At 40.0% G+C, this 19166-nt stretch overlaps 1 protein-coding gene across 4 annotated transcripts in view; it reads left to right on the top strand.

The window, feature by feature from the left end:
* Positions 1-19166, top strand: part of SMARCC1 (SWI/SNF related, matrix associated, actin dependent regulator of chromatin subfamily c member 1) — a 195230-nt gene that overhangs the window by 73184 nt on the left and 102880 nt on the right. For all 4 annotated transcript variants that reach the window (XM_001154676.8, XM_016940956.4, XM_009445383.5 and 1 more), the window contains 3 exons: positions 2337-2458; positions 7461-7585; positions 15525-15584. In XM_001154676.8, the coding sequence (XP_001154676.1) occupies positions 2337-2458; positions 7461-7585; positions 15525-15584 (307 nt within the window). The remainder of the gene's footprint in view (positions 1-2336; positions 2459-7460; positions 7586-15524; positions 15585-19166) is intronic.

The raw sequence follows: 19166 nt of genomic DNA, 5'->3' as shown, positions 1-19166 counted from the left end.
GAGCCCAGAAGTTTGAGACCAGCCTGGGCAATGTAGCAAGACCTCGTCTCTTCAACTGATAAAAAATTTAGAGAAAAAAAAGGAAAGAAAAATGTTTTACAGTTGAGTCTTTGTCATACCTTTTTACTTGCAGTTGGTTGTTGTTTGTTTTGGAATTGGACTATTCAAAATTTTTTTTTTCCACCACTGTCTTATGGTGCTGAGGACTCTTCATATTCTCTTATTTTAACCTTTCCAGAAGATATACTTACATATTTGCTTTCCCTGAATATATTTTAATCCAAGGCTTTTTTGTCATTAGGAATATTCCAATTTCTACATTACGTTATTTAACTGGCCAGTTCATACCCATTTCTGTTCAGATTTATTTTGTTTGTTTATTCATTTATTTTTAGGAGTTTATATAGAAATGGATATTTGTTAAAAAATTAAGGGTTGAGCATGGTGGCTCAAGCCTGTAATTCCAGTACTTTGGGAGGCCAGGGTAGGTGGAGTGCTTGAGCCCAGGAGTCCAAGACTAGCCTGGGCAACATGGCAATACGCTGTCTCTGCAAAAAATACAAAAATTAGCTGGGCATGGTGGTGCGCAACTGTAGTCCCAGCTACATGGGAGGCTGAGGTGAGGGGGATCAATTGAGCCCAGGAGGTTAAGGCTGCAGTGATCCGTAATCACTCGAATTTGGGTAGTGGAGGTTGCAGTGAGCTGAGATCGCGCCACTGCACTCCAGCCTGGGTGTCAGAGTGAGACCCTGTCTCAAAAAAAAAAAAAAAAAAAAAGAAAAAGAAAAAAAATTCAACTTCAGATTTACTGTATCATTCAAAGGTGTATATCCTTTAGATTTTTTTCAAACTGCTATTACATACTCATAAGGTGTTTAAGCTTCTCAGTTTGATGCTATGGAGCTTCTGAATGGAAATACAGTTGTAAGGAATAGGATGGCAACAGAGAAAATTAATGTTTAATTCATGGATTTTTTCATTTTAGCATGAGACAGAATCTCATTCTATCGCCTAGGCTGAAGTGCGGTGTTGCGATCATAGCACACTGTCACCTTGACCTTCTGAGCACAAGCTATCCTCCCGGCTCAGTATTCTGAGTAATTCGGGCCACAGACGCACACCTCTACATCCAGCTAACTTTTTTTTGTTTGTTTTTGTAGAGACAAGGTCTTACTATGTTTCCCAGGCTGGTCTTGAACTTCTGGGCTCAAGCATTCCCCCCGCCTCGGCCTCCCAAAGTGCTGGGATTACAGGTGTGAGCCACCGTGACCAGCCTAATTGATGTTTTAATTTTAGATTATTTACTTATGCCTCTGATGCTTTTACTTAATCTAGTACTGATAATTTAGGTGTTTTTTTCTTTATGATAGTCTATTTTATTAAATTGGTAGTTACTGTATGCAGGCTTACTTTTGTTTGTTGATCTTAATGTCTTGCAACTTTACTGAACTTGTTCATTAGGTCTGGAAGCTTTTTTTATGCATAAAATTGTATCATCTGCAAGCTGGGATAGTTTTTACTTATAAAGGTTGACTTTTTTTTTTTTTCCTTCTTTGAGATGGAGTCTTACTCTGTCACCTAGGGTGGAGTACAGTGACATGATCATGATTCAGTGCAACCTTTGCCTACCGGGTTCAAGCAGTTCTCATGTCTCAGCCTCCTGAGTAGCTGGGAGTACAGGCATGCTCTACCATACCCAGCTAAATTTTTGTATTTTTAGTAGAGATGGGCTTTCCCTGTGTTGGAGAGGTTGGTCTTGAACTCCTTGCCTCAAGTGATCTTCCCGCCTCGGCTTCCCAAATTGCTGAGATTACAGGCATGAGCCATGGCACCCAGCCTAGACATTGACTTTAAATCATGTTGCCATCTTGCTTAACATTTCTTATGACATAAAGTTATCTTCTGTTTATTTTAGAGATTAAGAATAATTCCTATAATGCTACATTTTCACAGGATCGTTTGGCCTGTCTTTGTATTTTGTCAGTTTAGTAGAGTGTATTTCACATTTTTCCAGTAGTTATTGAAATACATTTCTCACCTCAAAACAGAATGTGAACAGTAGCAGTTTTTAGTTGTGCAGGGTTTCAGCATGTCTGTTATAGCATAGTTTGAATAACTGATAGCCGATATTTCCATTGATGATATATATCACCTGAAAGGTCAGGGAAAGTTTCTTGATTACTGGTGTTCCTGGATGATTAATGATATTCTTTTTATTTGCTCTGAACTAAGGATATGCTGTTGTCTTTGTGTGTGGAGATTCACCTTTTGCCAAGGATTTGTAGAAACTGAGGAGCAAAGATAGCTGATACTTATTTCCATTTACTTCTTCCTAGCCAGTCAGAAGTCCAGAAAGAAGAGATAGAAAAACATCAGCTAATGCTCGAAAGAGGAAACATTCGCCTTCGCCTCCCCCTCCGACACCAACAGAATCACGGAAGAAGAGTGGGAAGAAAGGGTAAGAGCTATTACATGATTCAAAGGGCATTAAAACAGGCTGGACGCGGTGGCTTACACTTATAATCCCAGCACTTTTGGAGGCTGAGGTGGGCAGATCAACTGAGGTCAGGAGTTCAAATCCAGCCTGGCCAACATGGTGAAACCTTGTCTCTACTAAAAATATAAAAATTAGCTGGGCACGGTGGTGCGCGCCTGTCATCCCAGCTACTTGGGAGGCTGAGGCTGGAGAATCACTTGGATTTTTTTTTTTTTTTTTGTATCTAAGTATGTATTGAGAAGCAGGACTGGTAAGAAGTTTAAGACCTTATATTCACCATGTTTAGTGTCTCATTTTCGGATTTTACCACTTGTCCCATTTGTGATCAAATAAGCTCATAGAAGAGATGAATATGTGGCTGCTTGATGTTCTGCAAAGCATGGCAGTACAACGCCTGGTTCAGGGCTACACTTTTGTACTTAGTGAGCTTTGGTTGAATGAGGATTACGATTTCTACTGAATAGATTGTTTTGAGGGTTAAATGAGACTTTAAAGCCTTTGCACATTGCCTGGCTTTAAATACACACTTAATAAATGGTAAATAGTACTTAATAATTAATTGGTATATATTAAGTTACATAATTTCTGGTTTGCCTAGCTTAAAATATTTTCATTATAATTTTTATTGTTTAGACTTAGCAAGACAATTATGGTTTGTAAATTGATTATTTTCATGTGACAGTCAACTTTTTGGATGTTGATTGAAGTGTAAAGATACAATTGACATCTCTCCTGCAGCTTCCTTATATAGACTTTCCTCTCTACCCTAGTTGGCATTTCTGTTCCCAGAACATGCCTTGAATCGTATTATTTCCTGAAGGGTAGTTATGACAACACTCTTACTAATAGAAGTCTTTAGGGACATTTAAAAACCTCTTAGTTTCATATATTATTAAGCAAGTTACACTCATCAAAAAACCTTTAAAAACTTAGTTTTTGAGCCCACACATATTATGACATGAAAATTGAAATTATAAAAATAGATTTTTCGTTAGCTGTTTATGGGGTAACTATTTTTTACAGTTCCTTTTTTTTTTTTTTTTTTTTGAGACGGAGTCTCGCTCTGTTGCCAGGCTGGAGTGCAGTGGCACAATCTCAGCTCACTGCAACCTCTGCCTCCCAGGTTCAAGCGACTGTCCTGCCTCAGCCTCCCTAGTGGCTGGGACTACAGGCTCGTGCCACCACGCCCAGCTAATTTTTTTTGTATTTTTAGTAGAGACGGGGTTTCACCACGTTGGTCAGGATGGTCTCAATCTCCTGACCTCGTGATCCACCTGCCTCGGCCTCCCAAAGTGCTGGGATTACAGGCATGAGCCACTGTGCCTGGCATACATTCCTTTTATATATGTTTAACATTTCATCTTTTTTTTTTTTTTTTGAGACAGGGTCATGAGCCACCGTGCCTGGCCTACATTCTTTTTATATATATTTAACATTTTATCTTTTTTTTTGAGACAGGGTCTTGCTCTGTTGCCCAGACTGGAGCACAGTGGTGCGATCTTGGCCCATTGCAGCCTCCATCTCCTGGGCTCAGGCGATTCTCCTACCTCAGCCTCTGGAGTAGCTGAGACTACAGGTGCGCAATACCCCACCCAGCTAATTTTTGTATTTTTTGTAGAGATAGTGTCTTGTCTTGTTACCCACACTGGTCTCCAACTCCTGGTCTCAAGCAATTCTTCCACCTTGGCCTCCCGAAGTGTTGGGATTATTTGCGTGAGCCACCACACCTGGCCTGTTTCTTACATTTCTAATCTGAATATTGTTGTTGCTGTTCAGAGATTTTGGAGCTACATGAGATCTTTGCAGGGAGCGCACTGTCAACTATAATGAGATAAAATGGGGTGCCAGGACACCAGTGGTTATTGAACCAAGATGTGATCTCTAGGAGGCATGAGGCTCACAGTGGTGACATGTACCCTCTACTCTGAATATAACGCATACCAGATTGAGTTCTCTAAAATATATGTATGCATGTACTTTAATGGAATACATTTGCCTTGTAATGACCACGCCTTTTCTCATTTTACATTTCTCCTTAGTTATGTTGAAAATATACTTAGAAAATATTTTGAAATCTGTTTTCCCAACTTTTGTTTCATTCATCTGCACTGTATGTTTTCTTCCCCTTTAAGTATTTTATCTCTCTGCTGCCTTTAGGTTTATAGGCTTTTAAAAAATCATCATGCAGCACTTGTCTTTCAAGTTGCCTGCTTGGCCCTCTTCCAAGTGTACTCTCCTTCCTTTTGTTTAAAAAATAAATAAATAAAGGCCGGGTGCAGTGGCTCACGCCTGTAATCCCAGCACTTTGGGAGGCCGAGACGGGCGGATCACGAGGTCAGGAGATCGAGACCATGCTGGCTAACACTGTGAAACCCTGTCTCTACTAAAAATACAAAAAAAATTAGCCGGGTGTGGTGGCAGGCGCCTGTAGTCCCAGCTACTCAAGAGGCTGAGGCAGGAGAATGGCATGAACCCAGGAGGCGGAGCTTGCAGTGAGCTGAGATCGCGCCACTGCACTCTAGCCTGGGTGACAGAGGAAGACTCTATCTCAAAAACAAAAACAAAACTCATCATGCGATTTTTATTTGGAAAAAAATTTTACTTTATGTATCCTATTCAACCTAAGCCAATGTCATCCCTCAAAGGGAACTTTGAGCATTCGCTCTGCACTGTAGAACTCAGGCTGGCCCAGCATGCTGTTTCAGACAGCTTTTTCTCCATTTCCACTCTCACTTCACAGTGCAGTTTAGATTGCTACCCAGTACTTCCCAAAGCAAGTGTGTTTTTCTTTTCTTATACCTTTTGGCCATTATTCTACATCCTGAAGCATTGTCTTTCTTTATTATTTTATTTATTTATTTTTGCCAGACAAGATCTTGCTCTTTGGCAGAAAAAAATAAAAAATGATAACAAATAAATTAGGGGTTTAAATTAGTATAATAACATCTGCTGAGGAATACATGAATAAAAATAATAATTAAAACAAGACAGTGCTTCAGGATGCAGAATAAAGGCTGGAGGGAAGTGGTGCAGTCGTGTAACCTTAAAACCCCGAGGTCAAGCAGTCCTCCTCAGTGGCTAGGACTACAGGTGCGTGCCACCATGCCCGGCTTAGCATTAAAAACTTTTTGGAGGCCGGGCGTGATGGCCCATGCCTGTAATCCTAGCACTTTGGGAGGCTGAGGTGGGCAGATTGCCTGAGCTCAGGAGTTAGAGACCAGCCTGGGCAGCATGGTGAAACCCCGTCTCTACTAAAAATACAAAAAAAAATTAGCCGGTGCGTGATTGAGCGCCCTTGTAATCCCAGCTACTGGGGAGGCTGAGGCATGAGAATTGCTTGAACCTGGGAAGGAAAAGATTGCAGTGAGCTGAGATAGTGCCACTTCTCTCCAGCCTGGGCAACAGAGCAAGACTGTCTCCTACCCCCGCCCCCACCAAAACAAAAGAAAAGAAAACAAAACTTTTTGGGCCAGGAGCCAGTGGCTCTTGCCTGCAATCCCAGCACTTTGGGAGGCCAAGGTAGGAGGATGGCTTAAGTTTGAGATCACCTGAGGCAACATAGTGAAACCCTGTATCTAGAATAAATTAGAGAAAGAAAAATAGTCTGGGCATGATGGTGTGCACCTATAGTCTCAGCTACTCAGGAGCCTGAGGCAGGAGGATCACTTGAGCTGAGGAGTTCAAGGATGCAGTGACCTGTGATTGCACCACTGCATTCCAGCTTGGACAACAGAGTGAGACCCTGTCTTAAAATTTAAATTTTTTGTTTTTTGGTAGAGATGGGGTCTCACCCTGTTTCCGAGGCTGGTCTCGAACTCCTGGCCTCGAGCAATTCTTCTGCCTTGCCCTTCCAATGTTCTGGGATTACAGGCATGAGCCACCACACCCAGCCCTTACCTCTTAGTGAATTGTTAAGCAATTCTCAAGGTTCAGCTTAACTCTGACCTTCAGTCCTTACAATCTCTCTATGATGTATTTTCTTGGTACTTTTATTCGTTTCTCTGCACTGAAATATAATACTTCTATCGTATTTCTCTCTGTATGAATCATGTTATGTGAGGTAAAGATTTCTGTCCTATATCCCTTGTAATCCCTAAAGGTAAAGAATCATCACTGGGGTTTTTTTTTTTTTTTTGAGCCCCCTGACATTTATTAGTTTTAAAATTAATAATGATTTGATTGAATTTTTGGTGCAAGAGCAGTGGAAGATTTTATACAAAAGAATTAGTACTATATTTAGGGATTCTACTTGTAGTTCCTGATATTTGGATGATAAAAGGGCCATTAAAACACAATGGTACGTATCTTTGATCACATATGTGATTGCTTATAATCTTAGAATATATCATATTTCCTTAGCAGTTGTTATTTTATTACACTAATTTAGGTCCCTTTTGTGATACTGCCCGCAATTGTCTAGTAGGATTTTTTGCCCATTTTTTATGCCTGTTAACTTTTATTTTTCTTTTATTGGCTGGTTAGATGTAATTTGGGGGAAGTTATCTAATTTTTTCTTTTTAATGTTTGCCTTTTTTATTTTTAAAAATTCTTTTAGATGGAGTCTCTCTCTGTCACCCAGGGAGGAGTGCACTGGCGCCATCTCAGCTCACTCCAACCTCCACCTTCCGGGTTCAAGCGATTCTCCTACCTCAGCCTGCTGAGCAGATGGGATTACAGGCGCCTGCCACCATGCCCGGCTTATTTTTGTATTTTCAGTAGAGGCGGGGATTCGCTATGTTGGTCAGGCTGGTCTCAAACTCCTGACCTTAGTGATCCACCTGCCTCGGCCTCCCAAAGTGCTCTGATTACAGGCATGAACTACCGCGACCGACCTACTGTTTGTCTTTTAAAGTGATCTTGAGCATATGTTCTACAAATAATGAAGGTGTACAACCTCAGAAACTGTTTGCTATCAGTAGCTATAATCAGTCTTGTTTATATTTCATATACTTGTATGTTTTAGCCAAGCTAGCCTTTATGGGAAGCGCAGAAGTCAGAAAGAGGAAGATGAGCAAGAAGATCTAACCAAGGATATGGAAGACCCAACACCTGTACCCAATATAGAAGAAGTAGTACTTCCCAAAAATGGTTTGTATTCTTCTGCATGAGAGTGTTAGATTTAATTTAGTCATTCTCAGCAATACCATGGGATGATTCATTGCTTGCTGTGGGTCCACAGTTCTCAACTTTCAAGTATGAATAGATTGTCCCTTTTATGGATATCTTTTTTTAATTTTCTTTAATCATTTGAGTAGTTTTACTCTTTGTTTATAGAGAAAACTTACAGCGACCAAAAACATCTTTAATTTAGTAATGTTTTAAAATTAATGGTTTTTAAATTGCAACAGAATCACATTCATATGAAAAAGTGGAATACGTACCTATATATAGTTTAACTTATTGAAATCTCTAGGGAATGCTTTATGTGAATGCAAATTTGAAGTTCTCTGGTAATGAATTTCTTCTAAGTGTGATGAACCTTAGTTACCAGTTATGTAAATTCTGGCCTAACTTCTATTCAATGTAATTAAATTCAAAGTGGGCTGGCCATGGTGGCTTATACCTGTAACCCCAGCACTTGGGGAGACCAAAGCAGACAGATCACTTGAGGTCGGGAGTTCAAGACCAGCCTGGCCAATGTGGTGAAACCCCATCTCTACTAAAAATATAGAAATTAGCCAGGCATGGTGGTGCGTGCCTGTAATTCCAGCTACTCCGGAGGCTGAGGCAGAAGAATCATTTGAAGGAGGCTGCAGGAGGCGGAGGTTGCAGTGAGCTGAGATCATACCACTGCACTCCAGCCTGGGCGACAGAGTGAGACTCAGTCTCAAAAACAAAAACAAAAACCAACCCAAAATGTTCTTTATTGATAAGGTATTTTTTATTGACCATTAAATGTTTGTGTCCTCAGTGAGCCAGTGATCACATTTTCAAAAAATAAGCTCTAGCATACTTCGAAAAGTAAAGACCTATGATAGGCATTTTATGATTTATTAGCCTTCTTCACCCATCTTTGTGGGAGCAGCTTGTAAATAAGAGACTATATATAATCAGTTGGTGAATTACAGGTCTCATACTAATCATCCAAGTTTATAGAATTTCACTGAAATCTAGAAAGTGGAGATTTAAAATTTGGGGACTAGAAACTAAGTCATTAAAGTTATTGGTAGGGTTTTTTTTTAATATACTTTATTGAAATGAAATAACAGGAGGAATTAGAACCTTTTCTGGTTATTAGGAGATGAATTACAGTTCTTCAAAACAGCCTAAGATGAAGGATTGTAGTAAATTCTATCTCTTTTTTATTTTACTATTCTGTGAGCATGAAAAATAATGAAAAAGTAGAAGAAAAAAATCTAGGATTTAGATTAAGATGTATATGAAGCATATAACCATCTCTCCTGCCCTAAACTTGTACAGTGACAGTCAGAAAAGAGTATTTAAAAAAAGCCTAGGAAAACCAGAACATTATTTTTCATTGTTGAGAAATTTGTAAAATATAGGAAGCTATCTGGATCTAAAAGTAAGATGAGTTACTAAAACTCAGGAAGTATACAGTTAAAAATAGGAGAAGACTATATGGTTTATATGGCACTAAACAGAGCAATTGATAAGTCTGTATGATTTATCTGGCACTAAACACAGAGCAATTGATAATTAAGATGGGCACTGGGTGTATATATGTATATACATAGATATATACATGTAGGGCAATATACATATGTATATACCTATGTATAGACATATAGAGCAATATACATATGTATAGACATATAGGGCAATATACGTATGTATAAGATGGGCACTGGATGTATATATGTATATACATATGTATATACATACAGGGCAGTTAAGAATACTAGGAGAAGCTAGACTCATCAGTGTTGGTCTGTCTGTATTTTGCACTCAGCTGATGGTGTGTTGTCTGGTCGAAGGCTAAAGCACTAACGCTGAAGGTGACAAAGATGCAAGGAAAATGTCCCAAGCAGTTCTTGAACTCCAGATGGAGGGATTAAAGGATAAAAAAAATAATAAGCAGGAGAATTAGTACTTGTCCTTTTTATTGGTTTTCTGTTTTCTAGTGAATTTATAAATTTAGCATTTGATTTTTCTGAATTTAAGTATAACCAGTTCAAGCCCCTATTCACAGTTGCTTGGATTTTCATTTTCTTAACACTTTTTTTTTGGAGGACAGGTGCTCTTAACTTATCTTGTGTCCTAAGAAGTTTTTTGCCTATATTAGTGTTGCAAATGTGTTTTTCTGTGTTTTCTTGTAGAAAGCTTATGCCTTCTGCTTTTATAGTTAGGTCTGTGACCCAATTTAAAGTTGTTTTTGAGGATGTTATGAATTAAGGGTTGAAGTTAATTTTATTCCCCACATAGGTATTTAGTTGTTTGTATACCATTTGCTGAAAAGACACTACTTCTCACATTGAACTATTTTGCTGCCTTTGTTGAAAATCATCACACATGTCTACATTTAGATTCAGTATTCTATTCTAACCATCTCATTGTACTTAATACCACAGGGCCTGAGTTATTATAGTTTTTTTTTAGTGAGTATTGAAATTGAGTAAACTCCTTCAACTTCTGTTCACATTTTTCAATATTGTTTTTGCTATTATAGCTCTTAGGTTTTCCATGTAAGTTTTAGCACCAGCATTTAATGTAATTTTTCCTCTTCTGTGGTTTGTATGTTTTATTAGAGGTCTTTCACATTTTGTTAAATTTATATCTCATTTTTTTTGTTACTGACAGTGTAAATTTTTCCACTTATTTTTTCCTAGTATGTGGAAAGAGAATTAATATTCCTTAATTTTTGGCCGTGTATTCTATTGCTTTTTTAAAAATCATGTATTCTGGCACTTTTTTGTAGATTTCTTAGGATTTTCTATTACACAAACCTCCAATTATATTATACCTCCACTGTAATTTTTAATAGCGGTTTAGAAAGCAGACATTTTTGCTTTTTTCTCTGTCTTCGAAAGAACACATTTATATTTTACCATGGTGTGTGATATCACACAATTGATGTTTCATCAATTTCAGGAAGCTTTCTTCCTGGATTTTTCTGAGTTTTTATGAATGAATGCCAAATTTTGATACCGTTCTTCAGTATCCACTGATGTAATGATATTTCTCCTTTTAATCAGTTAATATTATTTAATTGTAAGATTTTTGTAGTGGTTGAATCAACTTTGCATTCCTGGAATTTACCTCATTTGATGACATTGTATTTTTTTTTAATGTGTTGGCTATATTTGATTGTTTAATATACTTTAAAAGGATTATTTTAGTCTGTATTTGTGGAGGATATTGATCTTTTTTTTTTTTTTTTTTTTTGAGGCGGAGTCTTGCTCTCGCCCAGGCTGGAGTGCAGTGGCGCGATCTCGACTCACTGCACGCTCTACCTCCCGGGTTCACACCGTTCTCCTGCCTCAGCCTCCTGAGTAGCTGGGAATACAGGTGCCCACTACCATGCCTGGCTAATTTTTTTGTATTTTTAGTAGAGATGGGGTTTCACCATGTTAGCCAGGATGGTCTCGATCTCCTGACCTCGTGATCCGCCCGCCTTGGCCTCCCAAAGTGCTGGGATTACAGGCGTGAGCCACTGTGCCCGGCCAGATATTGATCTTTAACTTTCTGTTCTTAGCATTTTCTCATCAGGTTTTGCTGTCATGGTTATGCTGGCCTCATAAAATGAGTTTGGAATTTTTTTTTTTTTTCCCCTTAAGAGTCAGGGTCAAGGCCAGGTGCAGTGGCTCACACCTGTAATCCCAGTATTTGGGTAGGCTGAGGCGGGAGGATCACTTGAGGTCAGGAGTTCAAGACTAGCCTGGCCAACAAGTTGAAACCAGAGCTCTACTAAAAATACAAAAATTAGCCTGGCGTGGTGGCGCATACCTGTAGTCCCAGGCTACTCGGGAGGCTGAGGCAAGGGAATCGCTTGAACCCGGGAGGCGGAGGTTGCAGTGAGCCACGATCACGCCAGGGCACTCCAGCCTGGGTGACAGAGCCAGACTCCATCTAAAAAAAAAAAAAAAAAGTCAGGATCTCTTGCTCTTTCGCCCAGGCTGGAGTGCATTGGCAGTCACGTCTTGCTGCTCACTCAAGTGATCCTCCCACCTCAGCCTCTCGTTTCAGCTGGGATACAGGTGCTCACCACCACATTTGCTTAATTTTTATTCATTGTAGAGACACGGTCTTGCCATACCGCCCAAGCTGGTCTCAAACTCCTGAGCTCAAGCAGTCTACCCTCCTCAGCCTCCCAAATTGCAAGCTACCATGTCTGGCTTATTTTGTAGTTAATTCCTAATTAAAATCTATGGCAGAGCTGGACATGGTGGCCTTTCCCTGTAGTCCTAGCTATTCAGTGAGAGGATTGCTGGAAACCAAGGACATTGAGGCTTCAGTGAGCCATGATTGCATCACTGCACTGCAGCCTGGGCTAAGGAGTGAGACCCCGATTCAAAAAAACCCAAAATCATTCACTGAAAATCTAGTCTTTCGAAATTTATTCACACTTGGCTGGGCGCGGTGGCTCATGCCTGTAATCCCACCACTTTGGGAGGTCAAGGCGGGTGGATCACCTGAGGTCAAGAGTTCAAGACCAGCCTGGACAACATGGTGAAACCCTGTCTCTACTAAAAATACAAAAAAAAATTAGCCGGGTGTGGTGGTGGGTGCCTGTAATCCCAGCTACTCAGGAGGCTGAGGCAGGAGAATCACTTGAACTTGGGAGGCAGAGGTTGCAGTGAGCCGAGATTGCACCGTTGCACTCCAGCCTGGGCGACGAGTGAAGCTCTGTTTCAAAAAAAAAAAAAATTATTCACACTTGTTTTATTACACAGCATATAGTCTACTTTGGTGAACCTTTGCTTATACTACTTGAAAAGGACATATGTTGTGCCGTTTTTGAGTCTAGTGTTGTATAAATTTGTTTGTGTTTTGTTTTGTTTCTGAGACAGAGTCTCGCTCTGTTGCCGAGGTTGGAGTGCAGTGGTGCAATCTCAGCTCACTGCAACCTCAGCCCCCAGGATTCTAGTGATTGTCCTGCCTCAGCCTCCTGAGTAGCTGAGATTATAGGCGCCCGCCACCATGCCTGGCTAATTTTTTTTGTATTTTTAGTAGAGATGGGGTTTTGCCATATTGGCCAGGCTGGTCTCGAACTTCTAATCTCAGGTGATCCACCCACCTTGGCCTCCCAAAGTGCTAGGATTACAGGCACGAGCCACCTCGCCTGGGCCCCCTCACCTTTTTTTTTTTTTTTGAGACAGCGTCTTGCTCAGTCACCCAGGCTTGAGTGCCGTGGCATAATCTCGGCTCACTGCAACCTCCGCCTCTTGAGTTCAAGTGATTCTCATGCCTCAGCCTCCCGAGTAGCTGGGATTACAGATGTGCACCACTCTGTCTGGCTAATTTTTGTATTTTCATTAGAAATAGGGTTTCAGTGTGTTGCCCAGGCTGGTCTTGAACTCCTGACCTCAAGTGATCTGCCCACCTCAGCTGCCTAAAGTGCTGGGATTACAGGCGTGAGCCACACTGCGTCCAACTTTTTTTTTTTTTGAGACAGAATCTTGCTCTGTTGCCCAGGCTGGAGTGCATTGGCATGATCTCTGCTCACTGCAACCTCCGCCGGGTTCGTGTGATTTTTCTGCTTCAGCCTCCCTAGTAGCTGGGATTACAGGTGCCTTCCACCATGCCCTACTAATTTTTGTATTTTTAGTAGAGACAGGGTTTCACCACGTTGGCCAGGCTGGTCTTGAGCTCCTGACCTTAGGTGATCCGCCTGCCTTGTCCTTCCAAAGTTCTGCGATTACAAGCATGAGCCACCGCGCCCGGATGACAAAGTAACTTTTATTCAACCACTACAGGTACAGATGCTGAGGGTGAAGTAGAAAACAGGCATTCAGTTTTCCAGTGTATGATTTTATGCATAATATAGCATTGTTTTAATTGAGATATACTTCACATAACATTAAATTAATTATTGTAAAGTACATACTTGCATTGTCACCCAGACTGGAATAACAGCTATGCGATCATAACTCACTGCAGCCTTCTCCTCCTAGGCTCAAGCGTTTCTTGTGCCTCAGCATCCCTGGTAGCTAGGACTTACAGGCATGAGCCACTACACCCAGTTATAAGGGCATTAATTCTGTTCTTGAGGGGCCTATCCTCCTGACTTAATTATTTTCCAAAGGCCTCACTTCTAAATACCAGGACACTACAGTTGGGTTTCAACATACGAATTTTGTGAGCACACATTTTTTCCCGTTACTATGTGTTTAGCTCATCAAATATGTTTAGAATCACTGTTACATAATTGAGGTTAAAATGTAAGAAATTTAGCACTTTAAACAGGTTTTTTTGGTAGGGGGAGAAAGTATTTACCATTTAACAAAGGACTAGAATCCTAAAAATGTATAAAGAATCTGAACCCCTTAGACTAAATTACATAGTATTTACCGTTGATTATGTCAGATTGGTAATTTGTTAGAAATAAATACATGGCCAAGAAGTCTGTGAACAGATGGTCAACCTCACTTAAGAATATGCAAGTTCTTCAAATCACTATTTGCATCTATAAGATTTTCAAAACCTAAAAGGTAGATGGAAAAGTGTGAAAGTTTTGAGGAATGAGTACTATCAAATGCTGTTGATGAAAGTGTAAATTAATGAAGACATTCAATGCAATTTGGCTGTGGTTTTTTGTTGTTGTTGTTTTTGAGACTGAGTCTTGCTCTATTGTCCAGGCTGGAATGCAGTGGTGCGATCTCAGCTCATTGCAACTTCCACCTCCCAGGTTCAAGTGATTCTCTTGCCTTAGCCTCCCGAGTAGCTGGGATTACAGATGCGCACCACCATGCCCAGCTAGTTTTTGTATTTTAGTACAGACAGAATTTCACCATGTTGGCCAGGCTGGTCTAAGACTCCTGACCTCAAGTGATACACCTGCCTCAACCTCCCAAAGTGCTGGGATTACAGGCATGAGCCACCTCACCTGGCCTTGGCTGTGTTTTAAAAATTTTTAAATGTGTACCTCTAGTTGCAGTGTTTTATTTTTAGAGTTTATCTTAAATAATTGCATGCACCCACAAAGATAATTACAAAAGAATGTTTTTGAACAGTGAAATATTCAGAATAAACATGGTTTCCATCAGTGTAGGGCTGGTTAACTTACAGTCCACCTATGGACACAGTGGACTTGTAAAAATGAAAGAAATGTAATGTAATTTAAAGTTCTTACATGGAAAGAAGGTCCGTGCTAAGAACTAAGCACAGTATTGATAACATTTACATAGAGTTAAAAAACTCTCAGGATATATTTTGACATCCATGTGGATGTATAAAAGATATTCGTTTGGCCGGACGCAGTGGCTCATGTCTGTGATCCCGGCATTTTGGGAGGCTGATGCGAGTGGATTGCATGAGCTCAGGAGTTCGAGACCAGCCTGGGCAACATGGCAAAACCATGTTTCTATAAAAAATACAAAAATTAACTAGGTGTGGTGGCATGCGCCCATAGTCCCAATTACTTGGGAGCCTGAGATCAAAGGATCGCTTGAGCCTGGGAGGTCAAGGCTGCAGTGAGCCATGATCGCACCACTGCACTCAAGTCTGGGCGACAGACTGAGTCCCTGTCTGAAAACAAACTAAAAAGGTATTAGTTCTTCCTTAATTTTTTTTAAAAGAATGAATGGATTAGAAGTGAGAATCAAAACAAATGCATCATAAACTTTAATAAAAAAACTTTTGTGGAAGGGATTGAAAGATTATTTTCATGTTTTGTTGAGTATTTTGTATTGTTTGCTTTTATGATGAAACTATATGGTGCTTGGGTAATGGCAATATAGTCTGTTAAATATTTCATAGCTGGGCTTACGATTTTTACCTGAAAGTGTATTGAATGGTGTTGCAGTTGTAGTGAGATGCATGTCGTTTAATCATGTCCTATTCTGTTTTCTTTCTAAAAAGAAGTACAACTTTTCCCACATAAACATAACTCTTTTTTTTCTTTTTCTAGTGAACCTAAAGAAAGATAGTGAAAATACACCTGTTAAAGGAGGAACTGTAGCAGATCTAGGTAAGCACCTAAAATCTATACACTGGTCTGTGCTTTCTGTCTTGAATATGTCATCTCCTTTGATAGTCTATTCTTCCAAGGTCTTGTTCTGTTGGTCAGGCTGGAGTGCAGTGGTGTAATATAGCTCACCACAGCTTTAAACTTCTGGGCTCCAGCGATTTTCCTACCTTAGTCTTCCAAGTAGTTCGGATTATAGGCACACACCACCATGCCCAGCTTGATACACTCCTTCTTTTCTTTTTTTTTTTGAGACGGAATCTCGCTCTGTCACCCAGGGCTCACTGCAACCTCTGCCTCCTGGGTTTAAGTGACTCTCCTGTCTCAGCCTCCTGAGTAGCTAGGATTACAGGCTTGCGCCACCACGCCCAGCTAATTTTTGTATTTTTAGTGGAGACGGGGTTTCACCATGTTGGTCAGGCCTGTCTCGAACTCCTGACCTCATGATCCGCCTGTCTCGGCCTCCCAAAGTGCTGGGATTACAGGCGTGAGCCACCGTGACTGGCCGATACTCCTTTCTTAAGTGAGACTTGTGCTTAGCCACTACAGGATATTAGCTGTGGCTTATTCTTAGTGCCATTATGATTTGGTTTGCTACTGTTGTTAAGAGAGTTAATTTCCTGTGATCCATTGTTGCCATTCTTAGTGATCTCCCCCTCTTGGAGCATAATATTTTTCTACAAACTAGCGAAGGTGGTAATAATATAATTGAATAAGAATATGAGTTTTAAGGAAATAGTTCTAATTAAAGTACTTTTTCAAATGTCACTGAAAGAATTGTTTTTGTAACAGTATGCAAAATGATACTGTATTGTTAGAACAAAAATCTATGGAGTGTTAATACTTTGTAAGCCAAATTAAAGTTTCTAAGCAGTATAAAATGAGAATGACATCATCCTTTCCTAGTATTTCCAAGTCTTAGAGTACATTTTCACAAGTAAGGTATAATTCTTGAGTGATTTTGCAGGAGAATAGAAAAGAGTATAATCACTTGTTCTCCTTAAAAATTAAATAGGGGTAGTTTTAAACATCTTTGTTCTGGAGAGTTGTAGATGAGACATTAGGCTTGATTTCTTTTCTTCACTTGTAAAGGAGAACCTATTGTTTTCAGTATTTACTAAAATTTTGACTTTACGGAACTTTAAACCTGAAAGGGATTTTCAAGATCTCCTTTTTTAGAAAATGAGATGTCAGTTCTATCTTCTAATTAAGGAATTCTGTATTTGAATAAATTGCAGTCATTATTATCTTTTGAGACGGAGCCTCGGTCTGTTACCCAGGCTGGAGTACAGTGGCACGATCTTGGTTACTGCAACCTCCTCCTCCCGGGTTCAAGCAATTCTCCTGCCTCAGCCCCCTGAGTAGCTGGGACTACAAGCACGTGCCACCACGCCCAGCTAATTTTTGTATTATTAGTAGAGATGGGGTTTTACCGGGTTGGCCAGGCTGATCTTGAACTCCTGACCTCAGTTGATCCACCCACCTCAGCCTCCCAAAGTGCTGGGATTACAGTCGTGAGCTTTCGGGCCTGGCAATTACAGTTATTATTGATGGCAGATACGAGTGGGTATTTTGGAGAGTGATCCATCAACTGTAAATTTTTGTTCTCAGAGCTGTTGTATTTTGTTTTTTGTTTTGAGACAAAGTCTCGCTCTTGTCACCCAGGCTGGAGTGCAATAGTGTGATCTTGGCTCACTGCAACCTCCACTTTCCAGGTTCAAGCAATTCTCTTACCTCAGCCTCCCAAGTAGCTGGGATTACAGGTGCCTGCCACCACTCCCGGCTAATTTTTGTATTTTTAGTAGAGACACGGTTTCACCATGTTGGCCAGGTTGGTCTTGAAATTCTGACCTCAGGCGACCCACCCACCTCGGCCTCCCAGAGTGCTGGGATTACAGGCGTGAGCCACCATGCCTGACCAGAGCTGTTGTTTTAACTGCTCTATATTCTGCCTTATATGCTACCTCATCAAATATAGGTCTTTCTTTCATTCTTCAGGTCTCTGAAAGAGATTCAGGTGTTTGGTGTGGAGCATATTTTCTCACATCTGAAAGCAGGAAGAGAACATTTATTGAATATTACCATTCAATAATATTAGGGATATTATTAATATTAGGGATCATATATAATTTAATATTATCAGAAGTATCTTCCCATTGAGTACCAAGACTACTTTGGGGAATGAAATTCGTCAGACTAAAAATGTGTAATTTGAGTAATGGGAGAGATTATTAAGTCAAACTAACAGTTTCTAGTAAGAGGTTGGTTATGCTATGGTTTACCATTGTCCAACGGACCAAGTGTTTGTTTTTGGCAGCCTTACCTAGATTTCTTTCTGTTAGTTACTTCCTACATAAAAATAGTCACTATGCAGAGCTGCAGAACTCCTACTGGTAATTAATACCATATTATTTCACATCCAGAATCACCTATTCCTTGTTAGCAAGTATTTGTGACTAACTCACACATTAAGCCACCGTGTCCATCTCTGGGTGGCATGAGTAGTTGTCAGGTCTTGTTCTACATGTGTTTGCACTTCACTATTAAACTGTTTTGTTTTATTGATGAGGAAATGGAGATTTAAAGAGGTTCAGTAACCTCTTTCCAAATATTTTGCAGAACCCCGATTTGGGTCCTAGTCTTACTTTCCTGCCAATGCTTTGTATCACTGCACTTGGCTGTTGTGGTTTGTCTATTTTGCTCAGCCTTTATTCATGTTCATAGTGGCTTTCTGTTTTGTGAAGTTACCAAGCCAATCCAACTGGAGGCCCTTTGATTTGGTTTCTTACTTTTTGTGGAATAATTACCTTGTCTTTCTCATCTCTTAACATTTCAGCTTAAAGGCCACCTTTTCAGAGACACCAGTTTACTTGCTCTGAAGTGTCCACCTACCCACTTCCTCTCTAATATGTTTATGTTTATTCTTTGTATAGCATTTTTCAAAATCTGATAAATTTCTGTTTATTTTTGCTATATCCCGTACCAGCCACCAAAAGTGTTGGTATTATAGGTGTGAGCGACTGTACCCAACCCTTTTTCTTTTCTTTTTTTTTTTTTAATAAGAGACAAGATCTTGCTCTGTTGCCCAGGCTGGACTTCTACTCCTTGCCTTGAGTGAGTCTCCCAGTTCAGTCTCCAGAGTATCTGGGACTGTAGATGTGCACTGCTGCACCCAGCATCCCATGTTCTTTTTGAACTTCATCATGCCTTACCTAGTGCCAGCGGTCACAGTAGTGATAAAAAGCTTAAATATCACAGGCATATAATAATGTAACTTGTTGTTCTTTAATACTACCTCTTTCCTATTCTGTACTGGCAGTTTTACTTTTCATTGTGGAAATCAACTATCTAGTTTACAAATTTTACCTGGGCTTTCTTTCATGCTAAGCCCTCTATCCTCAGAAGGCATTGTCTTACTAAGATTAGTAAGGGATTGGTTATCACCCGTTTTTTTACTCATCATTCTTTACTCACTTCTTCTGGAACCCAAAATGTTGTTATTTTAGCAAAACTCAGGAGACAAGAATCGTAATCAAGTCCTGTATCTGTTATTAAGATCATGACTATGATATTAGCTCAAGTAGT

Source organism: Pan troglodytes, chromosome 2 (assembly GCF_028858775.2).
Source record: "Pan troglodytes isolate AG18354 chromosome 2, NHGRI_mPanTro3-v2.0_pri, whole genome shotgun sequence".
Taxonomy (NCBI): domain Eukaryota; kingdom Metazoa; phylum Chordata; class Mammalia; order Primates; family Hominidae; genus Pan; species Pan troglodytes.
Note: the sequence above shows the minus strand (reverse complement) of the source record. Positions and strands in the feature narration are given on the sequence as shown.